The 21,869-nt window shown below is 37.9% G+C and overlaps 1 protein-coding gene across 1 annotated transcript in view; it reads right to left on the bottom strand.

The window, feature by feature from the left end:
* pik3c2b (phosphatidylinositol-4-phosphate 3-kinase, catalytic subunit type 2 beta) overlaps positions 1-21,394 on the bottom strand; it is a 63,622-nt gene extending 42,228 nt beyond the window's left edge. The window contains exons 1-10 of the mRNA XM_051122710.1: positions 21,138-21,394; positions 11,705-12,556; positions 11,271-11,371; positions 11,008-11,168; positions 6,163-6,283; positions 2,786-2,897; positions 1,954-2,033; positions 1,787-1,850; positions 1,372-1,518; positions 985-1,018 (exon numbers count right to left, since the gene is read on the bottom strand). Coding sequence (XP_050978667.1) covers positions 985-1,018; positions 1,372-1,518; positions 1,787-1,850; positions 1,954-2,033; positions 2,786-2,897; positions 6,163-6,283; positions 11,008-11,168; positions 11,271-11,371; positions 11,705-12,469 — 1,585 coding nt within the window. The 5' untranslated portion in view covers positions 12,470-12,556; positions 21,138-21,394. The remainder of the gene's footprint in view (positions 1-984; positions 1,019-1,371; positions 1,519-1,786; positions 1,851-1,953; positions 2,034-2,785; positions 2,898-6,162; positions 6,284-11,007; positions 11,169-11,270; positions 11,372-11,704; positions 12,557-21,137) is intronic.
* Positions 21,395-21,869: the final 475 nt, after the last annotated feature.

Raw genomic sequence — 21,869 nt, 5'->3', positions numbered from 1 at the left:
AATGAGGATTTGTAATGAAAAATTAGAGAGGAGACTGGTTTTCTTTTGCTGGAAACAAAATTTGATTCTCACCAGAGGTTAAACTACACCTATGTCTACGTCATCCACTGGAACGTCACTTTCCCGCATACCCGCATGCGACAGTTAGCGGATGATTAATGGTTAATAAAGACAGTTAGCGGGTGGTTATGGTTAATAAAGTTTTAAAAATGGACATTTTTCTTACACAAATGCATCAATTCGCTTCAGAAGGCCTTGATTAAAGGAGAAGTTCACTTTCAGAACAAAAATTTACAGATAATTTACTCACCCCCTTGTTACTCAAGATGTTCATGTCTTTTTTTTCCTCAGTCGATAAGAAATTTTGTTTCTTAAGGAAGACATTTCAGGAATTATCTCCATATAGCAGACTTCAATGGTGCCCCCAAGTTTAAACATCCAAAATGCATGTTGAGCAAGATGAGCATTTGAGGTTAAAAAGTACAGAAATTGTAAATTGTTTAGAAAATGACCAATTGTTTTGCTAGATAAGACCCTTCTTCCTCAGCTGGGATAGTTTAGAACCAATCAAAGCTGTTTTTAAACTGCATGTTGGAAGTCCAAACTCAGGGCACCATTGAAGTACACTATATGGAGAAAAATCCTGAAATGTTTTCCCTCACGAAGCATAATTTCTTTTCGACTGAAGAAAGAGAGACACGAACATCTTGGATGACAAGGGTGTGAGTAAATTATCTATAAATTTTTGTTCTGGAAGTGGACTTCTCCTTTAACCCTCTGAAGCCATTTGGATTACTTTTTATGATGGATGGATTTTAGGATGGCTTGAAGGTGAATAAATCATGGGGTAATTTTGATTTTTGGGTGATCTAACCCTTTAATATATTTAAAGCTTAGCTTAACAAAGGCTTGTGTTTCACTGGTAGTGTATGCTTCAGTTTGACACAAATATCAAAGAAGGCAGTATGACCAGAAGCACCGTACCTCTGTTTTCTCTCTTCGCCAAGACACTAACATCCTATAAAGGGACACAGAAACATACACACATATTAGCATGCATACCAAAAAGAGACTCATGCTAAACTATTTCTGCAGTGAAACCAAAAAAAGAGAAAAAACATTTATGGGTGTTTCTAGCAGATATTTCTATCAGTTTCAAATGTTAGTGGTTTAAGCAGACAGAGAATTGCCTGTAAACTCATTTAAGGAACTAGAAGCAGCAAAAGCCGAAGGCTAGACGCACTGCATCTATGCTCACTGCGTCTATGCTCACACGAAAGTAGCCAACACAGCAGTATGTATATATGATTATGAGATATCGAAAACATTTCCTGTAATGTTTGCCTCTGAGTAAGGGTTCAAAGGTTCTACCTTCTGTACTTTAGGTTGTAATCTGCAGGGGCAAGCTGGTAGCTGGTTTAGGGCAGCAGTGATGTCAGGTGTTTCAACAGCTGCCAGAGAAGTACACAAGGCCTTAACAGACTGCACTAACCGCTCCACATGCAACGGCAACTCAACCTGCAAGTGACAAAAAAGACGTTGAGGGGAAAAAAAATATTGAAACCACAAAAAAGGATGAAGGTATTTTTTGATTAAAATACTTCACACAAGTAAACCATTCAAAGGTTATTTTTTATAGTTAAAGTGTAAACAGTTTAATTACCTTTAATCAAAACATTGTTACATTTTTTATGGTTTGCTTTTAGTCAACTATATTAACCCTAATTTGGACTAAGCAAATATCACATTATCAAACAATCTTCAGATGAGCAAAGTTCCTTTTCACCTCTGATAAAAGGAAAGACTCAGCCTCATTGTGAAATGTATCCAGGAGAAGAGTCAATGCCTCCCTGTAAAACAAACAAGAGAGCTGTCAAACACTATCGATGTTAAAATCTCTCAGTCTAGCATGCTACAACCTAAACGTCCTGACCTCCTCTTCATCGCTCTCACCTGGTTACAGTCTGTTTGATTGGCCTCTCTTGCAGTAGAATACTGTGGTTCATGGTGGATGGAGTATCATCATCCTCGGTCTGTTAATCAACAAAAACATCATCCATAAAACAATGCAAACATTTGAAAAATTAAAACACCTTTAGCATCTATATTGAAATGTTCTCAAATGGTTTTCTATTGAAGTCTATGGTTCCATGAAGAAACTCTTAAATATGACGTCATTACAAACCTGTATGCACTTCCGTCTGTAGAACACAAAAGATGATATTTAGAAGGCCAAACTGTTGGTAACCAAACAATTTTGGGCCCTACTAAGTTCCACAGTAATTTTTGCTCATACTATGGATGTAAGTGGGACCCAAAACTGTTGTTTACCACCTTTCTTCAAAATGTCTTGTCATATGATGGACTACGCCTTTAACATCCATGGAACCTTATCACTTTACAAGAAGTTATAAAAAGTATCTTCACATTAAGGAAACGGCTCTTTGTAACTGCTGCAAAAACCTGAAACCTTTATTTTTAAGGTCACATACCAGACATATTAGATGCATTGTTATCTAAACAAAGATAACACAGATGCATTGTTTTTGACATTTCCAAATGAGTTTTAGGAATTGCATGGCTAGTGCAATGTGGAATGCATTTTACCTCTAGCTCAAGGTTTTATACTGACCTTCCAGTATTAAGTGCACATAAACTCCTGATGTGTTAGTGTTAAAAACTCTAAAAAATGTTTCCTACAGGTGTTTCCTGGAGTTTCAAGTGTTCAATAAGAGGAAAGCATGTTGTTGGGTTACTAATGCATTATTGTCAGCTTTGGTCTTACCGTTCGGGCGAGCTCCATGTTGACAGAACTCCATTTGGTAAGAATGAGTCGAATCTCCCAGTCAAACTTCAGACACTGCTGGATGTACTCGAAGCTTGCCAGAGTCTGGGTGCTTAGCAGGATGAAAAGAAGCAAAACTTAGGATACAATGTTTCATAATGTATTTATATACAGTGCCGTGCGAAAGTTGGGGAACCCCTTTGCAGAATCTGTGAAAATGTGAACAATTTTAACAAAATAAGAGAGATCATACAAAATGCATGTTATTTTTTTATTTAGTATTGTCCTGAGTAAGATATTTTACATAAAAGATGTTTACATATAATCCACAAGACAAAAAATAGCTGAAATTATCAAAATAACTCCCTGCAAAAGTTTGGGAACCCTTGGTTCTTAATACTGTGTGTGGTTAACTGGATGATCTACGAATGTTTTTTTGTTTTGTGATGGTTGTTCAAGAGTCCCTTCTTTGTTCTGAACTGTTAAACTGAGCACTGTTCTTCAGAAAAATCCTCAAGGTCCTGCAGGTTCTTCAGTTTTCCAGCATCTTTTGCATATTTAAACCCTTTCCAGCAGTGACTGTATGATTTTGAAATCCATCTTTTCACACTGAGGACAAGTGAGGGACTCAAACACAAGTATTAATTTTTTTTTTTTAATATTGGACATCTTCATTCTGTTCAAAAGTTTTCACCCCCGGCTCTTAATGAATTGTGTTTTATTCCGGAGCATCAGTGAATTGTTTACAGTCACTGCTGGAAAGGGTTAAAATATGCAAAAATGCTGGAAAACTGACAAATCCGCAGGACCTGGAGGATTTTTTTCTGAAGATTTTTTTTCAGAACAAACAAGGGACTCATGAACAACCATCACAAAACAAAAAAACAAGCGTAGATCATCCAGGTAACCACAGACAGTATTAAGAACCAAGGGTTCCCAAATTGTTGAAGGGGGATATTTGAATGATTTCAGCTTTTTTTTTTGTCTTGTGGATTATGTGTAAACATCTTTTATTTGAAATATCTTACTCAGGACAGTACTAAATAAAAACAACATGCACTTTGTATGATCTCTCTTATTTGGGTCAGTACGTTTTTTTTTTGTTTTTGTTTTTTTATTAGACAAGGCAAACCTGGATATGAAAGAGAGCAGCTTTCAATTGCAGATGATTCATATAAAATAAATAAATAAACTCAAACTAGGCTAATAAAGAACAAAACTGAGCACTTCAACAAAAATATCTAATAATAAACAAGTACTGACAAAGAAAACTAAAACACAAGGGCTTAAACACACACAGTGTAATAAGCTAACAAGTAACAGGTGAAAACAATCAGTAGATAACAATGACAACAGGAACCAAGAAAGAGTACAAACTAAAAGTCCAAGCTTCCAAGCTTCATAATAGCAGTGAATGGCTGTTGATATTTAATAGTCCAATAAAGTGCAACTATCCATCATGAAAAAGGTACTCCACACAGCTTTGGGGGGTTAATAAAGGCCTCCTAAAGCGAATTGATGCTCTTGTGTGTAAGAAAAATATCCATATTTGAAATAAACCATTTCGAAATAAGGTAAAGAGGAGACTGGTTTGTCCTTTGCTGTAAACAAAACTCAGTTCTCGCTAGACCAGCATATTCTCACTGGAGCTTATGCTACGCCTACATCCTACATTATCTGCTGGAACGCCACTCTCTTGGGAACAAGAGAAATATGGATATTTTTCTTACACAAACGCATTGATTCCCATCAGATAGCCTTTATTTATTTCCTAGAGCTATGTGGAGTACTTTTTCTGATGGATGGGTGGATGCACTTTGTTTTGCTTCAAAATCTCAACACCTATTCACTGCCACTATAAAGCTTGGAAGAGCCAGAACTTTTTTAATAGAACTGATTGTATTTGTCTGAAAGGAAGAAAGTCATAGACACCTAGGACGGCTTGAGGGTGAGTAAATCATAGGGTAATTTTTCATTTTTAAGTGAACTATCCCTTTAAAGCCCACAAACTGTTCTTCCAAATGCACGGCAACAGAAACTGAAATGATTCCACTAGCTTTATACTAAAGCATGTTTCTACTGTACCATTGGCATTGTGACTTATTGTTTCATTGTCACAGCACCCAGAAAAGGCCTCCATTAGTATGTTATTGTTCTGAAACTGATGCTTATGTATTTTATAGTCATGCACACAATGCCTCTCCTTCTCACAGCCCTGCACAAGCACATGGTTATCAGGAAAAGACACACTTCCTACCACACAGCTGCACCCAAAGCAAAAACAACCAAAACACACATTCAAAAGAATAACACCTGCGGTTCTTGTTGTACTGATAAGCCTCATCTCTATGGGTTTTGCCCTTCAAGACAAATTATGCACCCAACTGTATCATCAAAACTGTCAAGTGGCCTTTAAAAAAAGAAAACAGGAAGAGCTCACGTATGAGTGATTAGTTTAAGTCCGCCTTAAAATGGTGGTCGTGTCATGGGGAAACCAAATGTGGTTAAAGCAGTCCACAGACATAAGCACAGCTTGTTTTTAAGCAACCACAATTAAAAGGCCACAGTTATATGACGAGGAGCTATTCAGACCACAAACCTCAAATCTTCGGCTCAGCTTGGAATCACCCCATTTCCACCCACAACTCAAACGGACTTACAATGGATGGCCTTTTAACATGTAGTTCATTATGCTGTTGGATGGGAACTTTTTAGCAACACGCTGCTCACTGGCAAGCAGCGGGGGACATTTTTTGGCCTTATCACTTTAGAGAGAAAATCTGACCACTCATTCATATGTTGACACTAGAGTTGTCAAAAGGCACAGGGTTTGGTACTTTGGTACTTAAGTTTTAAAAACGTCCATTTCCCACTCACATTTGAGCGCTGTTGAGCCGATTTTTAAAGATCGCTGATTGGCCATAGTGTTCACTCGCTCAACAGACATGACTATGATTGGCTACAATGACAATCGCTTCACTCTTCTCACCAAGCACCCACACATGAGCACAACGGTAGCATTTGAAAGCCACATGTGTCAGCAGATCCCTAGTACATCTGCATATAGATGTTCTGTCTATGCAGGGACAGAAAGCTATCGCATTTCATCTAAAATATCTCAATTCCGAAGAGCGAATGTCTTTTTGGAATAACATGAGGGTGAGTGATTAATGACAGAATTTTCACTTTTGGGTGAACTATCCCTTTAAATCTGCTAAATGCCCTATTTATGCAAGGTTAACTGGCAGACTAAAGATAAAGACTAATTATTGAAAGTCTATGGACTTTCTATACATTTAGATGGCAAAAAAAAAAAAACAAAAACAAACATCAAGAAGTGAGTGTTAAATAACTTTTGGTAAATCCTTAGCTCTTACTTCTTGAGGAACTCTGCCTGGCCACAGATTTTCATCAGGTAGTCGTCCACGTCAATCATATCCAGGTCTTCATGGGCGTAGCAGAGGGTCTGATAAATCAGCAGGTCTATGGTTGAAGATCCTGAGGGAAAAGAGAAAAACATAATATAACAACATTTTTTGTTAGATTTTTATATATATATAAAACCTGGAGGATTTTTTCTGAAGAGCAGTGCTCAGTTTAACTATTCAGAACAAACAAGGGGCTCATGAACAACAATGACAACATTAAAAAAAAAAAAAAAAAAAAAAAAAGAAAAAAGACTGCATCCAAAATAAAAGTTTATAAAAGTTTACATACCATGTGTGTGTACTGTGTATATTATACACACACACTTATATATTACAGAAAAATATTTTAGATTTATATATAAAATTAATATTTATATACAAATCTAAACTATATACAAGTATAAATACATATACAAATATATATTTTTAAATATATACATGTGTGTGTGTACTTATATATACAAAATAAATATAAACAGTAACACAAGAACTTTTATTTTAGATGTGATTATTAACGATTAATCATTTATAAAATTATACGCTGACTTTTTTTTAAAGCAGTTATCTGCTTTGGTTAATACCTTGAATAGTAGATAACTGGGTTTACAGTGTTAGCTTGACAGTTAATCTGCTTTAGATGATGGGAAGCTTGAAACTTGAGAAACTACAGTTTTAAAGTAACTTCCCCAAACACTGCTAAACAACAAAACAAATGCTTGTTTAATTACATGCTAACAATAAGCAGTGAGCACACAAAGAAACAGAAGAAATACCTAGTGTGTCTAAAAAGGTATTGGTTTATCCATGGCTACAGTAGATCAATAAGAGGTCATCAATTAGTGACATGTCTGTGCAGCCCTTTCTGAAAACGAACACGTTGCCAGATGCTCCCAATACAGTAAATTAGCACCTACTGATCTGAATATGTTCAGTGAACTATAGACAAAGAAAGCAAAAGAATGGGAATTTTCCCTTGGTTCACACCAATGTTCGTCACTTCACTGAGAGGATGTGACATAAACGCGCAGAGGTGGGGATGAGCCAGAAAAAGGTTAATCCACCCTTCCCCCCTCCTCCCACATATTACACCCTAAATGGGCAGATGTACTGCACTGCAGTCACAGTGGGAGAACATTTTGGAGAAAACGCCCCTGTCTCTATCCATTTCTCTCTCTCACACCTCAGTTTCTCAATAATGAATTGGGCAGCTCCGGAAAATGAGTCTTGAGGCTAGATTTTTTTTTTCTTTTTTTATGTGAATGGATCCAGATAAACTCACATCAATATGAGACAGCAGAGAGGGCAAAAATTCCCACATGGAAAGAGAAAAATAAACACTTTTGCTTTGCAACACATAGTTTCCACTGACAAAATGAGCTGAGCCATTTCTTACTGTTCCTGGTGATGATGTAACACCCTAACACCCTAAAATAGCAAAGTCAGCTTAACCAGTGGTGTGAGTTCGAGGGTGCAACACACATATCTTTTTTTATGAATATGTGAATCTTCAAAAAAAAAAAAAAAAATTCATAAAAAGGTGATGTCAGGTGTGCAATTTTAATTATAAAGTGATTTTATAATGTTTTATTTTTAATAATATTATTTTTTAAGGCTGCAAACAGCAACTACAGGGCCAAGCACAAAGTATGCAAGATAAGTCATGCCAGCATCAATGAGAAATCAAAGACGCATGTATGGTTTAAACCAAAATGGCTGAAAAACCAAATACAGCCACTATTAATATGAATGAAAGATTTATCACTGTCGACCAGTAGGTGTTGCTGTTACTAAATTGGTGCGGTGTGGTCAGTGTGAGGTAACAATGGTACAAACAAAGCTTGGTGTCAATATGTCAAAGCTTTGTGGAGATACAGCCTCAGAGCCATTTTGGCATCATGCCTCACATTTGTTGCGGCACTGTACGAATACGGCTTTGTCTATTGACATGAAATCCATAACTTTTTGTCACCACAGTCTGAAGATCATCTGACTCGATTTTAGCGAAAAATCGGACCAACGGTCGTGAAGGATTTTGAAAAAGTAGGTTTTCAACATACATCAAAATGACGGACAGGAAGCTCGGCCAACTATGACATAATTGGTATTTATGTTGTCAACATGACCCAAGGAATATTTCGAGACCAATTTCATTAGAATAGGCTAATGCAATCAAAAGTTATTAGCATTTTTGGAAATTTCTTAAAGGGGTCATCGGATGCTAAACGTTGTTTGAACATTCAAGCGTGTTGGCAGTGTATGTACAAATCTACCCTATAATGATAAAAATCCATGCAGTGGTTTCTAACTAATCTGTATAAATAATATTTCCTTTGTCAAATCGAGCCATTCTCAGATGCCTGTCGTTGTGACGTCACACCGACAGAGGCCGCTCCCATCATAGTTGATTGACATGAGCGTCTTACCTCAATTCAGCTGTAACAGTCCAACCTCCATCTTTTGATGCCGGAGCAGGAATGTAAGTTAGATGAGAATTGAGCAATTGAGGTGTTGTGCTGCTGGATGTAATAATGAACATAGTGGTTGTCATTTACTCCTGACATCTGAGCTGCTGAAGATGCAGTGGATTACATTTGTTTGTGAAGGGAATGCTCCTCCCGATCTACATATATCCTTCTATGTTCGCACAAATCATTCGTGATCCAGCTTCACTTACAGCAGAAGTGAGTATAAGGTTTTTTAATGAAATCGCCTTTCCTAATAATGTGCTAGTTAGCAAGTTTAGCGGCTAAACGCGGCTAAATGTTAAAGTCAGAAGAGAGGGGCGGGGTGAGCAGAGCTCATTTGCATTTAAAGCAGCCCCGTTCAGAATGGGATGATTTTTGCAGAGCTGATTTTGGCAAGGTAAAAAGGGTGTTGTTTTACACTACCAAAGTGTTTTTAACCAAAGTATATTATGAACTTTTCATTAAGACCCTAAAGAATCATATAAACTTGTGGAAAACGGCATCCTAGATCTGTTTAATTAATGTTTAATGAGTGATTTATCACTCTCGACCAATAGGTGGCACTGTTACCAAATTGATGTGGCATGGTCAGTGTGAGTTTGGTGAAAAATTTGGTGTAAATATGTCAAAGCTTTGCAGAGATACAGCTTCAGATGCAGTTTGGCATCTTTGCAGCAAATTCGTTGGTGTGCTGAACAAAAACCATTTTGTATATCGCCACAAAATCCATAACTTTTTGCCAGCATGGTTTGAAGATGATCAAGTCAAATTTGTTGAAAATTGGACCAACAGTCTAGGAGGAGTTCGAAAAAGTAGGTTTTCAACAAATCAAAATGGTGGACAGGAAGTTCATACAATTAAGGCATAACTGGTATTGATGTTCTCGGCATTATCCAAGGAAAATATTAAGACCAGGTTCATTACAATAGGCTAATTTAAACAAATGTTATTAGCATTTCTTTAAATTTCATTATAACTTTTGACCACAAGGTGGCACTGCCTCCATACTTTTTAAGTAATGTCAGGGCATGGTGCCAAAGACACATACCGAGGACAATACGTCAATGCATTCTTAAAATATAGCATTTTACAACAAAATTCAAAATGTCTGACATGGGAAAATTGGGTATGGTTCGCAGCATACGTCCGTGCGTTATTTGAGAACAGTTTAACTAATCAACTTGAATTCCAAAACTTTTTGTCAGTATGGTCTGAAGATGATCTGAGCCAATTTTGGTCAAAATCAGACAAACCGTCTAGGACGAGTTCGAAAAAGTAGTGAAAAAACTGAACCTTACGATTTTTAAATTTTGTACTTCATTCGAATCGGCACGAGCCAAGGATTCAGAGGAAAAAGAATTTTCCTTCCGTGCCTTAGGGTTCACGTTTATTGGCATAAAATGAGTAAAACATTGGACAACTTGTGGCGCTAGAAAGTTTGAGTTAGACACTCCAAACTTGCTATGGTTAATGTTGGGACTGTACTCTATCAGTGTGCCAAATTTCACAAGCGGAGCGGTTCTATGGGCTGCCATAAACTCAGGAGCCAAAGAAGAAACGGAATAAGAAGAAGGCCAATGGATACTATAGATACAACTATAGTTCTAAATGATTTGATTAAAATAAATTAAACAATGTAAACAAAGAAAAAAAAAGTCAAATGAACTGTCTGACTGAGCAGACAGGGTAAATATATCACTACCCAACCCTCAAACAGTGTTGTACAGGCCCAACTATTTTTCCATGCCCTATGAACTATTTTGAGTTGACCTGCATCATTTTCACTAACATTTAGCAGATTTTACAGCTGCTAATGACACAAAAAGAGAATTATGTGAGCATGGCACCACAGTCCACATTCATCATACACTGGTCGGCTGCCACGATAAAGAGCATCTGTGAGGCAAATCATGCCAAAGCAAGAAAAACAAGTGCAGTGAATACATGAGAGTGAAAACATGTTCTCGACATATTTCTCGGGCCCCTCTTTAATCTCACTGCATGAGGCCATATCTGTCCATGTGTATGTGTGTGTGTGTTTGTGTGTGTTCCTCCAAGGCGGGTGAATGAAAAGCTGCCTCTTTTAATTGAGTACACAAAACAGATGGCTGGCAGAACGCCCATTCAGTGTAACGCTATTAAGAGAACTCAGGGTCTAGAGCCTCTCCAGTCTTTCCAATGAGATCCTGTAGCCCCGTTCAAAAGTTTCAGGATGTGAGAGAGAAAAGACAACTCTGCAAATATAACTGAGCTCAACAGAACTGATGCAGATTATTTAAATGATCTGGAATGTTAGATTATAAATAATTGAAAGCACTTCAGAACTTACCATCACAAGAGAATGTGAGTGGTTCTCTGAAGTGGTCACTGTAAACTGTGACCTTTATGCTGACCCCCAGGCCCTGCTGCAGTTCATCTTGTGCAACACATGGGCTCCAAACAAAGCCTGCATTTTTTGAGGTGTCATTGAACGGGTATGCCGATCGTAGCCTAGTGAAAACAGTAAAGGATGTGCATAAACACTATGTAATTAACATACATTTTTATAACTAATTTTTTTAACATTTGAAAATACAAAACGTAATAACTCACAAGTCCAGTACATGACAGAAGGCGGCCACTTCTTCATCCCTCTCTTCAGACACCTGAAACAGCTCGTAACCAAAGCCATTTGGCCTGGACCCCAGGGATACCTAAATGGGTTAAAATAAATAATAATAATAATAATTGATATTTTTTTAATATATAAATATTTTTCTGATAGATAATAAAAAATAATTACAAAAAATAAAACGAGTACATATACATACATAATAATTACACACAGTACATGCACATATATTAGGCAAATACAAACTTTTATTTTGTATGTGATTTTATATATATATATATATATATATATATATATTTATTTATTTTTAAAAGATACAATTATACAAAATTATTAATATTAATTATGAGGAAAAAAAATACATACAGGAAAAAATATACAGGAAATTATGGAAAAGGACAGTCTCAATGCTCACCGGGTCAACTGATACTCTGCGTTGGCTTCTAGTGCTCTTCTGTCCTGGAATATAGGTGCGGGGAGGAACCTGAGGAGGAAGGGTGTTACTGCGAGCTACTGCCTTCCCTGATTTGTCCCCATTTACTCTCTGGCTTCTGTTAGGCGACAGCCAATCGCCGTTTAGTTTGCTCAGCGAGTCATTGAGGTTATCATAGTTCAGAGTATCTCCAAAAGAAAGCTTGGGCTGATCCACCTCAGGAGTGAACAAGTTGACATCCCGTGGAGCTGAGCTTCGATGGACAATGAATGGATCGTGCTGGGGGATGGGATTTCGGGGTGGTACTGGTGGTGGAGGCTCATCTATAGACGGCAACCCTTTGGACAACAATTGCGACGTTCCTTCGAAGTCACTTTCCCATTCATCCAGGATGTACCGAGGCTCCTTACTAAATCCATGAGACTCACCACTGGATCGTGATAAGTTTGACACTCCGGGTTGAACTTGGTTGAGCATGGGGTCAGATCCAGAAATGGCCTGCTGCATATGATTCCAAGAAGGACTGGGAGTGCGTCTAGGCAGGGAGGGCTCGCTTCTCGCGGGCGACGTCTTGCTGGTGTCAGGGGGTAGAGTATTGGCCGGGCCCTTGTCTTGTCGGTGGCGGGCGAGGGCATCATACTCCATCTGCAGGGCCTCCGCTAGGACCAGCTCCCTCTGGCTGAGGCCGAGCGATTCTAGACAACCCCAACGTTGCTCCCGGTCATTCTGAGTCTGTGCTGCAGACATGTTCCTGTAGGGGGTGCTGCAGTGCACAGGAGGAACGCAGAAAGGAGATGGATGGCACTACGAGTTGCACAACCGGTTCATTAGGCTCTGTTAGAATATAAAAGGGAAAGAAAAAGAAACACATGTTATTGCTTAACACTAATAGAGATTGCAACATCTGGAGCCAATATAAAAATTAGTCATCAACTGTCCACGTAGAGATGATGACAAGCATCACAAAAAGCTAGTAATTAAAACATGTCGTCAAATCTCAAAAATACGGATGTCCACATGACATTCAGGAAAAAAAAAAAACATTAATCGTGCACACAATTTACTATTTTATTCCCTCAGTTAACTAGATTGCAATTTGGTAGACTGAGGGAACAAATAAGTAAACTGTGCACACAATTTACTTTAGGGAACGAATTAAAAAATAAATTAAAAAAAAAAATTAAATTAAAAAAGATGTTCACGCAATTAGGTAAACTGAGTTAACAAATTAGTACTACAAGCACAAGTAACGTAAAACAAGGGAACAAATTATTAAATCGTGTGCACAATTTAGTACACTGACGGAACACATTAGTAAATAGTGTGAGCAATTTAGTAAACTGAGGAAACAAATTAGTAATTCGTGCTCACAATTTACTTAAAACGAGGGAACAAATTAGTAAATTGAGCGCATAATTTATTAAACCTAGAGAACAAATTAGTAAATTGCACACACGATTTATTTAAAAACAAAGAAACAAATTGGTAAACCGTGTGCGCATTTTAGTAAACTGAGGGAAAAAATTAGTAAATCCTGCTTGCATTTGAGTAAAATAAGGGAAACTAATTATTACATTGTGTGCACAATTTAGTAAACTGAGGGAACGAACTAGTAAATTGTGCTCATGATTTACCTAAATTGAGGGAACAAATTAGTAAATTTGAGCGTAAAAATTTATTAAACCGAGAGAGCGAATTAGTAAATCGTGCACACAATTTAGTAAACTGAGGGAACGAATAAGTAAATCGTGCTCACGATTTACTTAACACAAAATTAGTAAATTGAGCATACAATTTACTAAATCAAGACAACAAGTTAGTAAATTGCACACACAATTTACTTACAACAAAAGAACGAATTAGTAAATCATGCGCACAATTTAGTAAACGGAGGGAACGAACTAGTAAATTGTGCTCATGATTTACCTAAATTGAGGGAACAAATTAGTAAATTTGAGCGTAAAAATTTATTAAACCGAGAGAGCGAATTAGTAAATCGTGCACACAATTTAGTAAACTGAGGGAACGAATAAGTAAATCAAGCACACAGTTTACTTAAAACGACGGAACAAATTAGTAAATCGAGTGGAGAATTTACTTAAAACAAGGGACGAATTAGTAAATCGAGCAAGCGATTTAGTAAACCAAGGGAACGGATTCATAAATTGTGCACACTATTTACTTAAAACGAAGGAATGAATTAGTAAATCGTGCTCACGAATTACTTAACACAAAATTAGTAAATTGAGCATACAATTTACTAAACCAAGACAACAAGTTAGTAAATTGCACACACAATTTACTTACAACAAAAGAACGAATTAGTAAATCATGTGCGCAATTTAGTAAACTGAGCGAACGAATTAGTAAATTGTGCTCATGATTTACCTAAAACGAGGGAACAAATTAGTAAATTTGAGCGTAAAAATTTATTAAACCGAGAGAATAAATTAGTAAATCGCGCACACAGTTTACCTAAAACGACGGAACAAATTAGTAAATCGAGTGGAGAATTTACTTAAAACAAGGGACGAATTAGTAAATCGAGCAAGCGATTTAGCAAACCAAGGGAACGGATTCATAAATTGTGCACAATTTACTTAAAGCGAAGGAATGAATTTAGCAGAAACCAGGGAGCAAATTAGTGAACGCACGATTCTTAAAATAAATTGTACACACGATTTAGTAAACTGAGGGAAAGGATTAATAAATTGTGCACACTATTTACTTAAAACGAAGGAATGAATTAGTAAATCGAGTGCAGAATTTACTTAAAACGAGGGAGCAAATTAGTGAATAGAGCGCACGATTGACTTAAAATGAGGGACGAACTAGTACATCGAGCAAGCGATTTAGTAAACTGAGGGAAAGGATTAATAAACTGTGCATGCAATTTACTTAAAACGAAGGAACGAATTAGTACATTGTGCGCACAATTTTGTAAACTGAGGGAACGAATTAGTAAACTGTGCTCATGATTTACTTAAAACGAGGGAATAAATTAGTAAACTGAGCGCACAATTTATTAAACCGAGAGAACAAATTAGTAAATCGCGCACACAATTTACTTAAAACAAAGGAACGAATCAGTAAATCATGCGCGCAAATTAGTAAACTGAGGGAATGAATTAGTAAATCGAGCACATGATTTACTTAAAACAAGGTATGATTCGTAAATTGACCGAATGATTTAGTAAACTGAGGGAACAAAGTAGTAAATCATGCGCACGATTTACTCAAATTAGTAAATCGGGAATGAATTAGTTAATTTAAGGTATTTTGGACGATCACTACAGCAAACCTTTACTTAATGACAGGAATGACTTCAGGTATCATTTAAGGAGAAACAAATATTAAAATTATATATAATTCTGTACTACTTTGAAAAGAAAAAAGTAGCCTACATTCAAAACTAAATTTAATCAGGTGAATTTAAACAACTTTATAATGTACAGTATGAAAAATAGATTTACTAAATATTAAATTTGACACAGTTTTTTAATCATGTGTTTTTTAAAGATAAAAAAATATATATGTGGGATGTAAAAGTATTTTTAAATTTAAGAACATGGGAAACCAGCACAAACAATGAAACATCCTATCTTTCAAGATACCAGTAAATTGAAAAATCTTCAATATCAGCCAATACGGTACAGATGCAGCAAGCACCTCTAGTATCTACAAACGGCTAAGTAAATAATTACATACAGACAGAACCATTTAACTAATGAAGCTCTTGAACTATATATAGATCAAAGTGCCACATGTTCAGTCGCAGATGCTAGAAAGTATCGCACATGTGTGACTCCGACTTTCTTTGTCTTTGCCTCTGATCATCTGGCTCTTATTGTCTGTGCTTGCTCAGCAAAAAACAGAGCCAAGCTGATCTTTCCTTTTCAGCACAGTCATCGCAGTGCAACGCAGGTTCTTCTGCAGCACAACAAGTCCTCCGCAGTGGGGGGAAGCCGTTCTCTCTCCTGCAAGGAGACTGATGTGCCATATTAAGAGGCTGTTCCTGGGGAGTCACAGCTGGACAGATGCTAAGCTTTGCATTCAAATCGACCAGAAGACCTGCTGAGTGCTGCTCAAATGGGTTTAGCATTCAATCTGCCTCGTAACATGTGCCATGACACAGCTGCCGCACCATGGAGACATGCAATCATTGGGCTTAATGGTCAGGTTCAGCTGGGAAGGTCTAAGGTCAATCGACTGTTTTTCTGCAAGAACGATAATAGTTACAACTTGAATAAATTGCACAGTGGTCCTAGAGTAGTAAAAAAGTATCCTACTTTGTGTAAAATATGGACTGTGGCTCAACTAAGAGGTTTAAAATGACAGTTTACACAAAAATGACACTTCTGTCATCATTTTGCACCCTAATGTCATTCCAAACCCGTAGGACTTCACCAGAACACAGATAACTCTTTGTCCATATTATTAAAGTCAATGGGGTTCAAAACAACATCACTAGACTTTCATTTTTAGGTGAACTTTTTAAGTTCATGGCCTTTTGTGACCTGTTGTTTCCTTCGTAATGTGTCAAGAGTGGCAGGGGGTCTGTTTCTCCTCCCACAAACACAACTGTAGGAAACTCTCACACCGTACACCAGAAGATTGGCACCGGAACAAAAGACCGAAGAGGAAACAGAAAGGCATCTGTTTGACAGACATTGTTGGACCCTTTCATCGCTCTACATTTTGACCCCATTTTGCATCCCAAAAATGCAAAAACCCACATGCATCTCTGGTGATCTTCATCTGAATAAATAAGGTAAAATAAAGAAAATGTGTTTTCCAGATCAACAATGGAGATGGAAGTAGCGACCTGACTGTGTGTTTTAGGCCTTCCATCAGCAACTCATCCAGTGCTTGTTTAGTTTCTGCTGGGCTGAACATGTGTACATATGGAAATCAGTGTAAACAGAGAGGACTCAGCACATCACTGTTTTCAAACCAGGTGTGATGTCACACATTTACAGGAACTCATCTGTCTTTACACACTGAAAACGAAATCCTGCTTGATGCCTCACGATCACAGCCGGTCAGAATTTATTTGATGTTTATTATACATGTGTAGCTGAATTCTGGACCTATAAGATTTCATTGTGGTACTCTCAGGAACGCACACCGAAAATTGACATGAAAGAAACTAAATTGTTGAATAAAGTCTATTTTTTGTTTTCTTCGTGCACAAAAATTGGTTTCATAAAATTTATGGTTAAACCACTGATGTCACATGGACTATTTTCACAATGTCCTTACTACTTTTCTGGGCCATAAACGTGTCAGTTGTGTTCCTGTCTATGCAGGGTCAGAAAGATCTCGGATTTCATCAAAAGCATCTTAATTTGTGTTCCGAAAATGACCGAAGGTCTTACTGGTTTAGACTGACATGAGGGTGAGTAAATAACGAAAGACTTTTCATTCATTTTGTGGTGAATTTGGAGGGCTAATTTGTCAACTAGTCATTCCAGGGTTTCTGCAGGTTTTATGAGGGTAAATTTAAGACTTTTTAAAGACCTTTTTACGACGAACTAAGGAAAATACAGCAATATGTTCTCTAAGTATACCCTGCTGAAAAAAACTGCTAAAACCAGCCAACCAGCTGGTCAGCAGGCCAGTTTTAGAGGGGTTTTGGCCACGTCCTTGGCTAGCCAGGTTGGTCTTAGCTGATCAGGGTAGGAGACCCTGAAAGCCAGGCTGGGAGACCAGCTAAAACCAGCTATTTGCAGCTTAAACCAGACTTAAACCAAAAGACTAACCTAGGCAGGTTTAAGTTGTTTTTTTTTTTAGTAGTTCGAGTTTCACTTTCAAATTCGTAGCAATTCAGTGTCTAGCAATTGTTTTTTTTTTAGTTCGTTTGAGTTTTCCTTCAGCAAAAGCGCCATGCACATTTTACTTTCACTTTCAAATTAGCGGCAATTTGGCATCAAGCAGTTGTTGTTTTTTAGTTCATTTGAGTTTTCACTCTTTTCTTCACTTTCCTTTGGTTTTAAGTAGCTTGTAAAAGCATTGTGTGCATTTTACCTTCACTTTTAAAAGAAAAAAGTGAAAGTGACAATGTATTGTCATCTATGGTGACCCATAGTCGAAATCGGTCCTCTGCATTTAACCCATCACGAGTGCACACACACGCACACACACTGTGAACACACACCCGGAGCAGTGGGCAGCCATTGCTCCAGCGCCCGGGGAGCAACTGGGGGTTCAGTGCCTTGCTCAAGGGCACTTCAGTCATGGTATTGAAGGTGGAAAGAGCGCTGTTTATTCACAATCCTCACCTTCAATTGGGTTACGAGCCCGACTCTCTAACCATTAGGCCATGACTGCCCCATTAAATTAGCGGCATTAAAGTAATGTAACGTAACGTAACAAATTTTTAATAACAAAACAAATAATGATACACCATGTTATATGCCTAATATAAAATAATAACTTACACAAAGTTTAAATAGGTATACAAAACTGAAAATCAGTAAACTATGTAACCAAATAAGAAATGTAGAACGAAGAAAGCTTGGAAGCACGGCATACACCCTGATGTAATATAAATCAGCAAACACTGTGGAACCATATAAATATGAACTTCCACTATCACTTTTATAATCAAAATTTAGATAATCACTTCAAAATCCAAAATATTTTTAAAACAGGCGCTTTTGCATTTCATTTTGAAACTCTTCAGCCATAGTCTTGTCTTCTCACCTCTCTTTTCTTGTCAGTCAGCTCAACTCACTCTCTTCACGTGATAATTGAAATCTGATTTGTGATGCGACCGTCATTTGGTACATTGCATTGAGCAGCCACATTCAGTTTTAATTGTATTGTTTGTTCTCTAACTGAACTAAATGATTTTTATTACTATTACTATTTTTATCACCTGCAGAAACCGTGCATTCAAGTAACTTGTTAACTAGTCAATCATAGTTAACTTACTCCACAGAAATACAAACTAAACAACCAATAAAATGGCTTATTGCTCAATGTTTGTTGCGATGTCTGTTCAGAACAAAACTTGAGATTAACATGGACAAACATGCCTGCTTAGGACATGGTGTTGGAGTTGGCTTCCGGTTAGTTATGCATGTAAACAATCTGTGCAAAAACACTTCTGCAGAACCAGATGTGTTTGTAAACAGCGTTCTCAGGCACCAACAGATGGGACTGCACCAATATCAATGCATCTCCTTCTAGACTGCCTTTTTGGGGCTGTCCTCCGTTCCCAGGAGCACCGGCCTCCCGTAGGCATCCTATGCAGAGTCTCATGACTGAGCTTTGGCCAGAGGGGTGCAGTAAGACAGGAGGGGTGGCAAGGAGGGTGGATCTGCATTGTTTCACAGGGACCCCAGGCCAGCCAGATACAGGCCCCCGGAATCAATCCCCTGCTGGGATATAATCCCATTCAATCAGGGGTGGCTCCCAGATTGGCCGAACAAAGGACAGGGAGGAGTGAGGGCAGCCGCGTCACGTGAGGCAGGGCCGACTCAGACACGTTCACACGGCTCGGAGAGCCAAAGACAAAGAGGCCGCTGTCATCCCTGTCCCCCATATACACCCCTCCCCCAACACACCCCCCCAACAACAAATATCACACGGCTCCCTCCATGCCTAGGGTGTTCGCTTATGCTAGTTCCAGCTGATCAGGGCTTGTGCGCCGTATGCTGAGGTCTTCCATCATCAATACGCCTCTCTTCCTGTGGCGTTCCCACCCTAATATTGGTTCAAAGACCTCTAGACTAGTCGACTTCGCTGTGATCTGACAGGCAGATGGTAGTGGGCTAGCCCACAATCACCCAGTGAGGCAACATTCAGCCTCAGTGGCATCCAGTGGGATAGTCAGAAGAAAATCAGCATTGACATTTGACAAATACAAAACAAACTTCAAATGAAGTAGGAACTGTTAACACGAGACTTCCAATTTAGAAAAATGGAAGCAGAGATGAAAAGGCCAAACTTAGAAACCGCAAATCCCACAGGAACGTGACTCAACCAAACGCATGGCGCATCTGACCTGTTGCGAAGCAGGCGTCCGGCCAAGAACATCTTTAGAGTCCAGACACCACAGTTCTACCTGACTCTATGTGGTTTGAAGTGATAAAACTGTTGCTTTTTTTACCCCGTCTGACAGGTCGTAGGAGCACGGGTGGTTTCAGAAATACAATATGTGATATTTTGCACACTGAAAGACCTGAAACAGGTAAAAGTCTGAGGCTGATTCCAGACTGTCATGGTGAAATAAAAAACGCAAGACTGTGATCATGCAAAGAACCTAAACCTGGAGGAAAACAAGGTTTTAATCAAAGATGATGAATAAGATTTTCTCTCTTAGTCACAAAGCGCTACAAAACATTAGAGCAGCCAGTGGTGATTCAGAAACCAAATCTTGAATCAAGTTTACAGAGACTGAACCCAAATTGTGGTCACTGTGTCAAATACCTGTACTTTTATGCATCAAAACACTGTATGGGAGTGTAAACATCTATCATTCCTGTGCTTTGAGTTGCATAAACCTCATTGAGAACATTTTGCGCAAGCCACTATAATCAATGCAAACACTTTACTGTAAAATACAGTTAAGACTTACATAAATTGAAGCTTGAAGAGATGCGTCATAAAGCTTGTGATGCTTACGGTATGCATTATAGAAAAAGTCTGCATTATTTGTTTTATGAGTGCAAACATGGAGTACTTCTGGGAAGATTCCTGTTGTTATTTTTCCTACGGTTATAAACAAGGCTTGTTATGTATATAAAATGTAAATATAGCCTATAAAACTATCAATAATGTAATATTTTCTAATGCATGAATACTTTTTAGTTTTCTGACTTATTTAAACGATCTATGACTATATATAATCATTTTAATGACTACAACTTGATGTCATATGGAGTAAGGAGATTTTTAAATAAAAATAAAAATAATAATTTATAAAGCATGCAATATTATTGCATAGCAACAGACCGTTTTCAATTTTAATAAATATAACAAAAACAACAACGATATAATAATAACAGTAATCGTACCTAAGTAAACGTTTCCTCTGTTTTGATACACAATTCATCCATCAGAGTGTGTTATTAAATAAACGTTTTTTTTTTAAATATATATGTTTATATATGTTTAAGGTCAGGAGCCCAAGCTTGTCAAGTCCATATCTAGCGAATCGTTTTGAAACAGGCGATAATATGAGCAAAACCGCGGCGGTCAAACGCCTCTGAATGTTTCGACCAGCTCCAAATGTTAGATTTAGAGCACCGCTAGAGTGTTTCGTTCTCAGGTCGGGAGAATCTCAATCCAGCACAAAGATTTCAAGAAAATTTACAGTCACTGCGCAAAAACAGCTGGTTCTATATACATACGAAGCGTTTGTAACGGCGCTCTCTGATATAAGTGAAGGAAAGAGCACATCACATACCGTGTACACGGCCTCTTCAGCGCCAGTGTCATAGTCCTTTTCGTTTATTCTCAGGCTCAATCGTTGTTCTTTAATAGATGGTGATCAGACGGCCGTTTCCGGTGTCCAGTGACAGAGAATCGTGCATTGATCAGGGCCAAATCACAAGCGCGTCTCTGTTAATCCATATGAGACGCACGCTCTTTCCTCCCTCTCACTCAGTGTGTGTTTGTCTGACCGGGTTGTTTGATTGGCGACTTGCGCTGTGGATTTCGCCTTCAAAGCTCATAGCGGCCGGTTCTCATTGGTGAATGTGTACAGACTGGGGATTCGGATTGAGAGGAACAATAGCAGACTCTAGTGGAAAATACGGGTAACTGCACCCCATCATGACGCCTGACATCAAATGCTGCAGTAGAACGTTCTGCTAAAACCGAACGTTTTAACAGTACTTTTAGTAACGAGTATTTATATTGTAAAATATAAACATTGCAACTTAAATATGTTTAATAAATTTAGCCCTACATAAAGCCACATATGATGTAAAATATGAGGCCAACTGAGCGAGCAAGCATAAAAAATGGGAAATGCACTCAAACAGTGTTGGGGAAAGTTACTTTTAAAAATAAATGCATTACAATATCGCGTTACTCCCTAAAAATAACTAATTACGTTACTTAGTATGGAACGTTACTTATGGAAAGTAATGCGTTACGTTACTTTGTTACTTTTTAAATCTGGGCAGGGATTGTT

Source organism: Labeo rohita, chromosome 11, assembly GCF_022985175.1.
Source record: "Labeo rohita strain BAU-BD-2019 chromosome 11, IGBB_LRoh.1.0, whole genome shotgun sequence".
Classification (NCBI taxonomy): domain Eukaryota; kingdom Metazoa; phylum Chordata; class Actinopteri; order Cypriniformes; family Cyprinidae; genus Labeo; species Labeo rohita.
Note: the sequence above shows the minus strand (reverse complement) of the source record. Positions and strands in the feature narration are given on the sequence as shown.